We start from the raw sequence: 13083 nt of genomic DNA, 5'->3' as shown, positions 1-13083 counted from the left end.
CTAGCTCAACAAATATGTCAGCGCCCTTACAAAGATTGTTGTGCAAACAATGCACGAAATTAGTCAAAAGTGTTGTTTTTGGTGACAAATTATGGCAAAGAAATACCACACATATAACGTATTCGATGAAAAGATATTTTAAAACAGCTACAGGTATGGTTGTTGCAAAGTGAGAGGATTCCTCATTTCGAATTTGTTCTAAAATTACATAAAGATGTTTCTCTAATTTTCTCCTTAATAGTAACAGCTTATTCAATGTCATTCAATGAAAAAAGAAAAAAATGCATGGAAGAATCTTACAATTAAAGTATCTAGAAATATATAACTATGTGCATTTTTTAAAACGAAAATAGAACTTGATCAACAAATTAGTATCATAATCATTGTAGAATATAGCTGTTTTTTCCCCCTCTGATTATGACAATAAGAACGACATAATCAATAGGGTGAAAGTTTAATTGTACTTAATGAACTTTGATATTGCTCAAAATGTCCAACAGATGTCATAAAAATGTGTTGATACACTATTTAAAGAATAACATTTTTGTCTCCATTTTTCCTTATGAAAAATGTCTATCAACCCTATTAAAAAATCATCTAAAAATAAGATCAGATGTCCTGTTTGGAAAAGAAAAAAGCCTTAGGGTGGGTCATGTTGTATAGTGTAATTATAGAGTGTAATAAAGACAGTACTCCAGATACATCTGCCAGAATCCAGGTTGCTAGGAAAACAGCTTATGCTTTGATGGGAAGTGGTATGCATGGAATGAATGGTGTGTCACCTATCATTACAACTTATATGTGGCTAACATTTATCATAACAAGAATATTACATGGAATCAAATATCTTACAGACATAAAAATTAGATTTAGGCCTACATTAAAAAAGAATTTAAAGATGCTGCACTCACTACTAGAGAATAGAACAACTTCAGCAGTGTACTTACTTCTAGGAAAATTACCAATAGAAGAAGTGATTGATAAACAATATATTTCAGCCTTTCACAGAATAGCAGCCAATCCAAATTCCATTAGAACATAAATTGACTATTATACAACTTATAATGAAAGATGAAAAAAGTAACAGCTGATTCATAAAACTCAACAATATTCTTATCAAACATGACTTGCCATCAGATTTAGAGACCCTTAACTCCAATAAAAAGAAATCTAAACTCAAGTTTGAAGCTAGATAAGCAGTAGCCCTGTATTGGTACTACAGATTCTTAGAAGAAGCAAAAGAAAAATCTACACTGAAGTACTTTGCAATAGAAAACATTAAACCTGGTCATCCACACTTTTGTTTGGACATCCTCTAAACATAGTCCAATGGAAACAAAGAAGGCTTCCATAAAAGTATAAAGAATAATGACAGGTACCTACCAACTGGGCTATATTAATGAAAGGAATATAAAAGAAAGCAATTCTATCTGTAAACTCTGTGGACAAGAAACTGAAGATGAAAATCATTTTATAGCAAAATTTGTCCAGCTTGAGACAAAAAGAGAACTTTATATGGATAAAATACAGAACCTAGTCAAGCTGAATACAAACATAATTGGACAAGAAAAAAAAATTAACCCAACGTATCATAGACTGTACATGCTACGTGCCCGATACAAATGCCAGGCAACCTGAAACGAACTCATCACTACTTAAATGGGAAAAAAAATAAAACTTGTTAGGTATTACGTCCATGCCCTGCACCAGGCAAGATCAAATAAAATCCAGGCTATGTTTTAAACGCTTAAAATTACCAGTGATGGACTGCATTTTATATTCATGGTAACCCCCATATATATTTTACCATTTATAAATATAAGCTAAGTTTAAATTCTTAACAGTTGTTATTAAATTATGATAAACTAAAGGCTATTTAACTCTTATTATTTTTTTTTACCTCGCATTGATAAGCTTGTATATATTCTTCACCATTGTTTTTAATAGTCTCATGGTCTTCATTTTATGACAAAAATTTACCTAGGCATCATCAATAGATATTTGAAAAGTCTTAAATAGCTAGATATACTAACTCTACTTTTAAATAGATGTACAATTTAAATATATACCCATTTTTATAATTGGAGTGCTCCTAATTCACATGAGGGATTTATGAAAAGATTATTTTTATTCGTTTTTTGCTATATATAATTATTTCTCAAGAGATTTTTGTAAATAATTCACAAAGTGTTTGTCTCCTTTGGGAACTGTCTGGCATACATTCCATCAATATGCCAAGTATTTTTGTTTGTTTCTTTTGCTGTTCTACATAGCTTGTTTTTGGTGTGTGTTTTTTTCATATCACTCTGTGCCCACTATCAAACCGTGTAATTTGCTCAGTTTAATTTCAGGTCCTCTTTACCATGGGGAATATGAATTGCAAGATCCTAAATCACCTGAAGAAGTGTAAGATAAAAATATTTTACATCAGCCACAAAAGAATGCAACCTCTAAAGAATTAAAAGTTTTATTTATCAGTAATGAATAAAAAAAGGAATCATCAGTGATAAAGCTTTTAAATTCAATGTGACGTACATTTTTCATCATTTGTTTAAAATTTGCAGAGTGAACATCACATTCATAGATAAAACAGGAACACCCATTCCTATAAAAGGTAAAATAGGTGACAATGTCCTGTACCTAGCACACAGATATGGAATTGAGTTAGAAGGTATGTGTTTAGTTTGATCCTTGTTGATGTTCTATACAGACTCAGTATTCTGCAAATTTTTAATTGTATATCTAAGACTCTTTTTTTTAATCACAATTGCCACTTTTAGTCTTTGGCTTCCTAATTCAACAAAATTTGGCACATATTTATGAAAGGATGGTTGATACTTCATGTATTGGATAGGCCATGACAAAGAATATCAAACTTTCAGTGAAATCCTGTATACTGCTTTGAAATCTTTCATGAAAAAAACTTCACTTGATTTGGATTTTACCATTTCTTTATGTATCCATATTGTACTGTATGTTAATTTCACAATTTTTCTTCTCAAAGCAGAAAAAATATACCCTGGTACATGTAATTATATACAGATATTGTTCCACTTTTAGATGAAATCATGGTTATTTAAAACTAGTCATATTTTTACCTAAGAAACATGTTAAAGCAGTTTTTGACTTTTTTTTTTCTCTCTTTCTTTTTTCAAGGTGCATGTGAAGCGTCTTTAGCCTGCTCTACATGCCATGTTTATGTACAAGATGAGTATTTTGACAAACTTCCTGAACCTGTAGAAGAGTAAGTCTGGTTTCAAAAGAGAAGTGACATTAATTATTTTACACACCTGCATGATTTCATAATGTGCTTTGTGTGACATCACAATGTGAGGTATGAAATTTCTATTGTGTGTGTTTATGACTGCACATTATTTGCAGTAGAATAATAGAACAAATATTATTATACCTCATTATAATTATTCTATACAACACGTTATCTGATTGGTTCTAGATAATAATGTGACAGGGCCATAAAACTTCATATTTCCCTGTCGTTGTCATGCATTTCATCATATTCAACCTCTTCGGAGACCTGTTGCATTTTCCCACAATAGTTATTGTTCATTGAATGAAAACCCCTGAGAGTAGTTGACGTCACAATAACCTGGTTCACGTCACAAATCTGTGAATTGTTTCAGTAACACTACATTAAAATTGAAAGTGAATTTAAGTGCGGTGCTGAATTTGAAGTTTATGTTTATTTTTAAAGTTTTTGCTTATTTCGGTATAATGAACAATTAATTCATGAATGTTCTGGAAACATGAAGATTTATTCGGCCAAGAAATATCATATTCCCCTGGAGCGAAGCCCTTAGGGAATATGATTTTTCTTGGCTGAATAAATCTTCATATTTACCTCACGATCATGCAATAAATGTATACTATCTACTCATAAGCCAAAACCATTAAATCTATTTATCAATAAAGTATATTATCTTTTTATTTTTATTTCTTAAACACAACATATAATTTGGTTAGTATAGGAAGTGAAAATACATGTAAGTGTGTAATTTTTGGGATCAATTTGAACTGCACTATGAAAGGTGTGACTGGACTGCAAAAGTTTTAAACAACCTTAGAAATTACCTATTATACTTCAACTTGTGGTGGTCTTCTGGAAAAAAGAAAACTGGCAACACTAGATAAATAGCAATCTAATCAAAATTGGAACTTTTATCTCCCTCTTCATTTATCTACCAGGGGTATATTTGTTGCCTCTTCTTACCAATAGAAATGTGTTCTGTGATTGCTATAATTACATTCCAGTAGAATGATCAAGATATCAACTCACCTAACTTTCAAAGAGTTATCTCAGAGAAAACAATTAGAAATGAAAATATTCATGCATCAATGGCAGTTGATAAGAATTTTGTTTGATACTACTTTTAAAAAGCAGCATTTTGCTTTGGTTTTCTTTTGAAACGTGAGTGTGTTGTACAAAACAGGCCTCATAGAAATGTGCTCTTTTGCAAGGGTTTTAAATAGAAATATATAAGAAAAATCTTTAAAAATATTCTTCTCAAGAACAGTAAAGCCATGATTAGTCATATTTATATGGAAGCAACTTCAGGTAGTCCAGGTTCAAGTTTGTTCAAACCATGATTCCTGGGGCTAGGGTGGGGTCACAATGAGCAAACAGAGTTTTTCATAGAAATTTATAGGAAAAATTATAAAAAAAAATCTTCTTAAAAACAGCAGAGTCATGATTGGTGATATTTAAATGGAAGCATCCTTAGCTAGTGTAGATTCAAGTTTGTTCAAATCATGACCCCCCAGGCTAGAATGGGGTCACACTGAGCAAATAAAGTTTAAAATAGAAATATAGGAGAGTTTGTTCAATTCATGACCCCAAGGGGTAGGGAGGAACCATAATTGGTGATCAAATATTTACATGAGAATACATATGATGAATTGTTAAAGTAATCTTTCCAAGAAAAGCAAATCCATGATTAGTCATATTAAATCAGAAGCATCCTCAAGTAAGGTAAATTCAAATTTGTTCAAATCATATCCCCTAGGGGTAGGGCAGGGCCACAATAGAAGATCAAACATATAGAAAAAAAATCTAAAGCCATGGTTAGTCAAAGAAATATGAAAGCATCCTCAGTTAGTGTACATTCAAGTGTGAATAAATCAGGCCCCCCTTTCCTGAGGGGAGGGGGTATTTGTGATCACATATATATTTAACCTTTTCAATATTAAATTGATTTCTGCCTTTTTCTAGCCAATGTGCTCAGGTGAGTGATGTGGCCCATGGGCCTCTTGTAGGAATATATATACACAAGACAATTAGCTGCTGCGAAAGGCGCTAAATAGAATACACAACCAAATGTGATATGTTTACAGTATTGTATGAATTAATGTTTTTTTAAATTTTTTTGTTGTTGTAGAGAAGATGACATGCTAGATTTGGCATATTTCCTAAAAGAAAACTCGAGACTAGGTAAGAGAATAAAATAAAAATTGTTATAAACTTTGTTCAGTAATTACCAGTTTTGAAATCAATGACTACAAACTGTGCAGAAGCTCTTTTTAGATGTTTGTTGACATATGAGTGTGTGTCATGCATAAACTTTTCATATTTTCAACTTCTTCTCAAGAACCACTGAATTGATGTCAAAGTTGCCACAAAGTTTCCTTGGGTGAAGGGGATTCAAATTTGTTGAAATGAAAGATAGTATATCCCCTTATAAGGGGAGATAATCAAGAAAAGGCAAAAATAAGTGGGGTTGTTTAAAAATCTTCTCAAAAAGCCTGAATAGTTAAAACTTATATGAAAGCTTTCTGACATTGTGTAGATTCAATTTTTTTTTCAAATCATGGCCCCCAGGGTAGGCTGGGGCCTAAGAAGAGGAACAAAGTTTTACATGGGATTATGTAGGAAAAATTCTTTTAAAATCCTCTTTTAAAGAACAACAGGACCATGATAAGTCATATTATTTGCAAACATCCTCAGGTAATACAGATTCAAGTTTGTTCAAAGCAAAGCCCCCAGGGTTGGATGGGGCCACAATAAGGGATCAAAGTTTTATATGAGAATATAAAGGATTTTTTTTTAAATCATCTCCTGAAAAACAGCAGAGTCATGATTAGTCATAGTAATATGCAGGTATCCTCAGGTAGTGCAGACACAAATTCATTCAAATCATGCTCCCCTTGGATAGGGTGAGGCCACAATAAGATGTCAAAGTTTTACACAGGAATATATAGGAAGAATCTTTAAAAATCTTCTTCTCAAGAACAGTAGGGCCAAGATTAGTCATATTGATATGCAAGCATCCTCAGGTAAATGCAGATTCAAATTTGTTCCAAGCATGGTCCCTAGGGGTAGGGTGGGGGCACAATTTGGGATAAGAATTTTAAGGAGGAATATATAGGGAAAATCTTTAAAAATATTTTTTTCAAGAACAGCAGGGCCATGATTAGTCATATCAATTTGATAGCATTCTCAGATAGTGCAGGTTAATGTTTGTTCAAATCATGGTCCCTTGGGGTATGTTGGGGCCAAAATAGAGGATCAGAGTTTTATGTGGGAATATATAGAAAATTAAAAAAAAAAAACAACCATTTCAAGAACAGCAGGGCTACACTAAATCCTACCAATCACATGGTTCAGGTGCAAGGGTGGTGCTAAGTTTTTATATACTGAGAATTCATAACTTTGAAAATCTATTGGCCCTTTGTTCAGGTCCCAGGATGGGGCTAATTTGATCATACAGTATATAGAGAAATCATAACAACTATGAAAATTTTATTTTGTGAAGGACATGTAGTAGGCAAACTGATTTTATACAGTAGTGCATAACCCTTTACCAAAACTGGAAAATTCATGTTTCCTGGGTCCAGAATTCAGGCTCCAGCTCCAACTTCGAAAATTTCTTTTCTAAAGGACATCTAGTAGGCAAACTGATTTTATACAGTAGTGCGTAACCCTTTACCAAAATTGGAAAATTTATGTCTCCTGGGTCCAGAATTCAAGCTCCAGCTCCAGAGTGGGGCTGAGCTGGTCATATATTGAAAATGCATTAAAAAAACTTTGTAAGCCTTTGTGTTTACTATTGGACATCTACTAGACAAACTGTTTACATGATTACAATGAACTTGCACTTTCCCCTTTATGATAATTGTAAAATTAATGTCCACTGACCCATGTTCAGGCCCGGGGATTGAGTAAAGTTGGTCAAATGTTGAAAAATTCATTACACCTTTGAAAATTGTCTTTTTTAGGTCACCTGAGTCACTCAGGTGACATATTGCTATCTGTTTTCAACTTTTCGTCCGTCGTCGTGTGTTGTGCGATGTGCGTCGTCCATTAACATTTGAACATTTTCAGCTTCTTCTCTGAAACCACTGAACCAATTTCAACTAATTTTGCATATAGCATCTATGGTTGAAGGGGGACAAAAATTGTGAATTTCATGGTCCCTGTCCCCCAGGGGCCTAAGGGGTGGGGATAAAACCACCAAAATTAATGCAATCTTTAAAAACCTTCTTCTTTACTCCAGGACATCAAGGTGTCAAACTGTTGGCATGATTGTAATAAGCATTAAGCCCTCTACCAAAATTGTGAAATTCATGGCCCCAGGGTCAGGAGTTCTGGTGCTAGGATGGGACTATATAGATTATATATTGAAAGTGCATTATTTCTTTGAAAATCTTCTTCTCTCTCCTGGGTGTTAAACAAACTGACTTAGTACATAGTTATGATGAGCAAGTATGCCTCTTCCAAAATTGTGAATTTCATGGCCCCTGTTTCAGGGGTTCTGGTGTTAGGACTGGGCTCTATTGATAATATATTGAAAATGCATTAATTCTTTGAAAATCTTCTTCTCTGCTTCTGAATATTAAACAAACTAAGTACATAGTTATGATGAGCAAGAGTGCCTCTTCCAAAATTGTGAAATTCATGGTCAGGGGTTCTGGAGTTAGGGCTGGACTCTATTGATAATATAGTGAAAATACATTAATTCTTTGAAAATTGTCTTCTCTGCTCCTTGGTATTATTTAAACAAACTAAGTGCATAATTATGATAAACAAGGATGCCTATTCCAAATTTGTAAATTTCATGGCCCCTTGGTCAGGGGTTCTGGTGTTAGGATGGGGCTCTATTGATTATATAGTGAAAATGCTTTAATTCTATTAAATAATCCTGACTGCACCTCGGTGTTGTGAAGGTACACAAAGTGCATAGTTATGCATAGTTATGATGATCAAGGGTGGGGGGAGGGGGGGGTCTATTGATAATAAAGTGAAAATGTGTAACTTCTTTGAAAATCTTCAACTAAGTGTATGAATATGATGATGAAGGTACCTCTTCAAAGGACAAGGTATGGTAACGGCCAAATTTGGCCCCGTATTTGATGCAAAAATCAGAACACAGTTAAAATTGTTATAGTTTGCTGTTGAGAACTTTGAATGTTGCTTGTTTTAAAACCAGCAATAATTTTGATTCAAAGAGTATGGGGAGGCCACAAGAGGGTGCCAAAGTTGGACATTTTACAGAATTTCCTCAATTCTGATGGAATTTCATCAAATTTGAGATAATTTTCACTTCGGGAAACATAAAGTACAAGCTTGCTTATCTGAAATTTTTATACATAAAAAGCATCTGATACTAGTGCATGAAATATATAAATTTGATGGATAGGCAAGCTTGTGCTCTGTGCTTTCTGAAACAAAATGTGCTATAAAATTAATGAAAATTTGCATAAAAATGAGAAAATTCAGAAATTGACATATTTTGTGACCTTCCTGTGACCTTTGTGCACCCCATAACTTAGAATCAATACTAATTTTGTAAGAGTGATGACAACAGGTTTCTAATGATGAACTATTGCATCGCTCCTGGAGACACCACAAATCAGAAGCCAAAAAGGGTTCTTAGCCTAGCTTGTCCTTTTTGAATCTCATGGGTTCTGATGTTAAAGTAGGGCTGTGTTGAATCTGTATTGAAAATGCATTTAATATTTCTTTGAAAATCTTCTCTGCTCCTGGGCATATCAGAAGCAGTTTAATAGTTTTAATAAGCAAGGGTACTTTTACCAGATTTTTATACGCCCGTCTTTAGACGGGACGTATTATGTTATGGCGTTCATGTCCGTCCGTCCGTCTGTCTGTCTGTCTGTTAGCTTTTCTTGTGTCCGGCTCATAACTTTAATACTATTAGGCCTAGGATTATCAAACTTTGTCAGCTGATACTTCTTGGGTAGACGGTGTGTCACGCACGAAAAGTAGGTCGTTCTGACCTTTAATTAAGATGCTATGGCCAAATATGGAAAAATCCTGTCCGGCTCATAACTAGAAAACTATTAGACTTAGAATCATCAAACTTGGCCAGTTTATGCATCTTAGGTAGAAGGTGTGTCGCGACCTATTTCAAGGTCACTGTGACCTTTAATTTAAGTGAAATTTTAAAAAAAACTGTCTTTTTACTATTATATAACACAATCTCAAAAAATGTAAAAGTGTTGCAGTATCCTCATTAAAAAAATGTTAAAATCAAGAAAATACTTATTTTTTTCATTATATACTTTACAGCAATCTATAACAAATATAATGTTACAAGAGAAATTCCACCTCTCCCATGGGTGTAATTATCAAGCACTGGTCAAGGAGAATTTTGATAACAGAAAATTGCATGTCAAATTAGAGAGAAATTAATGAGTTTAGTGTGAGGAGCTAACTGGTAGAGCATCTCTGATCAAGCAGGTGTTGTCTATATCTCTTGGGAATTGGGCAGAGGAATCAGCCATGTTGGATTACATAGTTTTTGTGGGCTAGCCTAACTTTTAAAATGAATTTGGTGAAAAGTAATTAAAACTAATTTGATATTGTATTATATGTATTATAAACTAATTTGATATCTTATATTAAACTAATTGATTAAAACTAATTATACGCAGAAAGGGGGGGGGGGGTGATATTGGAATTAGCATGCCGGTTCTCCATATGAATTGCAGCTTAAAACCAGTCTGACATTGAGTCTGAAAAAAAAAATCAAGTATTTCAAAAAAAGTTTTAATTATGGTAGATAGTCCCTACAAATCTAAGAGTCAAGCAGAAACCTTATTAAAAATGTTGCATCAAGATTACATTTTTTTTTCTTTTTATAAATCTTTGTAACAAATTGAAAAAAAATCTTTGTTTTCAAATTTAATTTCAGTATGACATAAATATGCATTTTAATTGCACTACAAAGCAGATAACGCAGATCCATTCATCCCTTGGGAGTAATGAGTGGACATGCATCCAGTTAAAGATTAATTAACGAGTTCAGTGTAGGAAGGCTAGCTGTCTCAATCATTTCTGTTAGAGCATATCTGATCAAGCAGTTCTTATCTGTATCCTTTTGGAATTAAACAGAAGAACTGCTGGTCACTTTATAGCATATTTCATTTGATGGCCAGTCTTTTATTTTAAAATTAATTTGGTATAGATTAAGTTGTTAAGACTAAATTTATATTGAATAATATGATATTTTTATTTAATTTTTTGAAAATATCAACTAACAAATTTCAGAGCATCATGTCTCACAAATATGAAAGGGGGGAGGGGGGGGCTGCAGATGGGCATTTGTCAAGCTCTAACACAACCAGTTGAGGATCTATAATGTAATATTTGTTATAATTCATGCCTACACCACAGGAAATGTATAAACAAATATTATAAGGAATGGAAAAATCATGGAAATCCGTGTATCAAGGTTGACTTGATTTTCTTGCACTCTAAAATGTTTGTGATAATTGAACAATATTTGACGGGCATATCATGCTGTGGCGGGGCACTTCATTTAACATCTGGACTATTTGGTCAAGTGTTCTGGTCCTGACCAGGGCTCTATTAAGTTATTCCCCTTTGCCATTCACTTCTGATAATTAATCACTGTAAATGATGCATTTGAAAGGTTAATAGAATAAGTGAATTACGCAAGAATTTTTATTGTATAATACAAAAAGTTCTTCTATAGTTTTAACAACAAAGCTTCATCTATCAGTTTATTTTATACTTTATGGATCCTCTAAATTGTTTTATTATACTCAGGTGACCATTAAGGCCCTTGGGCCTCTTGTTTCTAAAGGAGATCTAGTGGGCATCTTGATTTTATGACTACAGTGAATCTATAACCCTTCACCAAAATTTGAAAATTCATTGTTGAATGGCTCCAACATTCAGGCTGCACTGGGTAGGGCTAAGTTGATCATATTTTAAAAATATATTACCTTTGAAAATCTTCATATTTACTCATGGATATCTGGCATAAATCATGTTTGCAAGATTGTAAAAAGCACTAAGCCCTCTTCCAAAATTGTAAAAGTTCATGCCCATTTTGGAGGGACTAAAATGATCATATTTTGAAATTTATTTACAGTACCTTATTTTCTTTACACCTGAATTAATAGGAGGCAAGCTGCATAAATATTACAGTGTTTAAAGGACTGTAAAATGAATCTGATAGACAAGGCCATTTCCAGGTGGGCCCAAAGTGTTCATAACCTGTAAAACCCATGATACTCAGGTGACCATTAAGGCCCATGGGCCTCTTGATTTATTATCTGCTATTCTTGTTGATCTAAAGTGAGAAGATGAAACTTTAAGTATGATACAATATTTATTACAATGACAAATCACAGAATTTGTGATTATTTCCTTTAATTTGAGAGCACTTGAAACTTTCCCAAGGAAGTATAGTCAAACCTCCTTATTTCAAACTCGATAGTGCTGATAAAAACTTCAAGATATCAGAGGATTCAAGATAATTGAGGCTAAAATTTATAAATAAAAAGTGGTTGGGACTTCCAACTCCTGCACTTCCACTTATCCACAGTATTGAATAAATTCGAAGAATCAGATACCATATTTTTATCATTCCTTATATAGTTTGTTATGGGGAATCATTGCAGGTTGTCAGATTATTTTGACAAAAGAACTGGAAGGTATGGAGTTGACACTCCCCAAGGCCACAAGGAACTTTTATGTTGATGGACATGTACCACAGCCTCATTGATGATGAAGAACTTGGATTATTTTCTAAGAGAACTTGCATCTCTGCCCAAACACTGTTTTTGCAGTTTCTTCATTTGATTTTCAGTTTAAAGACCAATTTCAGTAATAAATAAATGATATTAAGAAAGAATTATATATGTTTGAGAGTGTGTTTTACACATAAGGTTACTAAGTTGACAAAATTATGGGACCAAATTTGTTCCTAGTTGCAAGATCTTTGATAAAATAGTAATGCTAACTTTTATTTCACCTATATGGTATACAGCATGTGTCAGAATTGTAATGTACTTCAAACTTGTACATTTAATTTTAATGATGTTAAAATGTTCTATCTACACACGGACATTAAATTACTATTGGAATAGTGTATTCAGCTGTTTTAGTGGAAATTTCATTTCCATATAAGACTGTGTGTCATGGTAGTAACGTTATCCAATTGGACAAATGTTGATTTTATATATGTATTAAATTATATATGTATTAAATGCAGCATTTCAATGGGCATTACGTATAAGTCTATATTAACTTAATTACAAGTGTTTCCTGTTTATCTGAAATAGAACAGGAAGTAGATTTTATGTCATACATGTACATGTTTTCTAGTTAAATGTGGATTGGGTTCCCATCCTGTACTTTGAGCTTTCTTACCGGTATTTAATTGAGATAGTTTTGTCAGTGAAACTTGTTTTACTTGTTAAACATGAATGTGTTTTCATTAAAGTCTTAAAATCTTGGTGTATTTTTAGCTTCCCTAAATGAAGTCAAGTTTTCATGCTATACCCCTGTTCTGTGCATCTCAAGTTAAAGGTTATGAACAGGTCCTTTTTGGAGCAGGTCCCTTTGAGAATGACTGTAAGCACTTGACCTAGTCCTAACTTAAATGAACAATGCATTAATACATGTAACACCACCAGCCTTGCTTTTTATGTTCAAATGATAATTATGTTTATTTTCTTGATACAAGAATAGATTAAATTTTTTTTTAAATTTTGTAGCAGGGTCCCTTCATTAGTTTAAAAAAGGCCTTTTAGACTTGTCTTACCTATAGATAATATTCACAGAGGTAAGCTGTATTT

General features: G+C 33.1%; 1 protein-coding gene across 1 annotated transcript; it reads left to right on the top strand.

The window, feature by feature from the left end:
- Positions 1-10: 10 nt before the first annotated feature.
- LOC133177017 (adrenodoxin-like protein 1, mitochondrial) lies at positions 11-12721 on the top strand. The gene is made up of 6 exons (XM_061312097.1): positions 11-153; positions 2352-2406; positions 2565-2671; positions 3157-3244; positions 5394-5446; positions 11905-12721. Exons 1-6 carry the CDS (start codon positions 15-17, stop codon positions 12006-12008), a joined length of 546 nt encoding a protein of 181 aa, XP_061168081.1. The 5' UTR covers positions 11-14; the 3' UTR covers positions 12009-12721.
- The last annotated feature ends 362 nt before the right edge of the window (positions 12722-13083 follow it).

The sequence above is a fragment of the Saccostrea echinata genome, unplaced genomic scaffold (assembly GCF_033153115.1).
Source record: "Saccostrea echinata isolate AGI-Se365-2 ecotype Australia unplaced genomic scaffold, CSIRO_AGI_Sech_v1 ptg000086l, whole genome shotgun sequence".
Lineage (NCBI taxonomy): Eukaryota > Metazoa > Mollusca > Bivalvia > Ostreida > Ostreidae > Saccostrea > Saccostrea echinata.
This window is presented reverse-complemented; position numbering and strand designations above follow the sequence as displayed.

Bases quoted from the DNA above. Each gene is read 5' to 3' on its own strand.
- LOC133177017 (XM_061312097.1), top strand. From the start codon at position 15: ATGTCAGCGCCCTTACAAAGATTGTTGTGCAAACAATGCACGAAATTA. The intron at 2,407-2,564 runs GTAAGATAAAAA...TAAAATTTGCAG, and splicing joins CCTAAATCACCTGAAGAAGT to AGTGAACATCACATTCATAG. The intron at 2,672-3,156 runs GTATGTGTTTAG...TCTTTTTTCAAG, and splicing joins ATATGGAATTGAGTTAGAAG to GTGCATGTGAAGCGTCTTTA.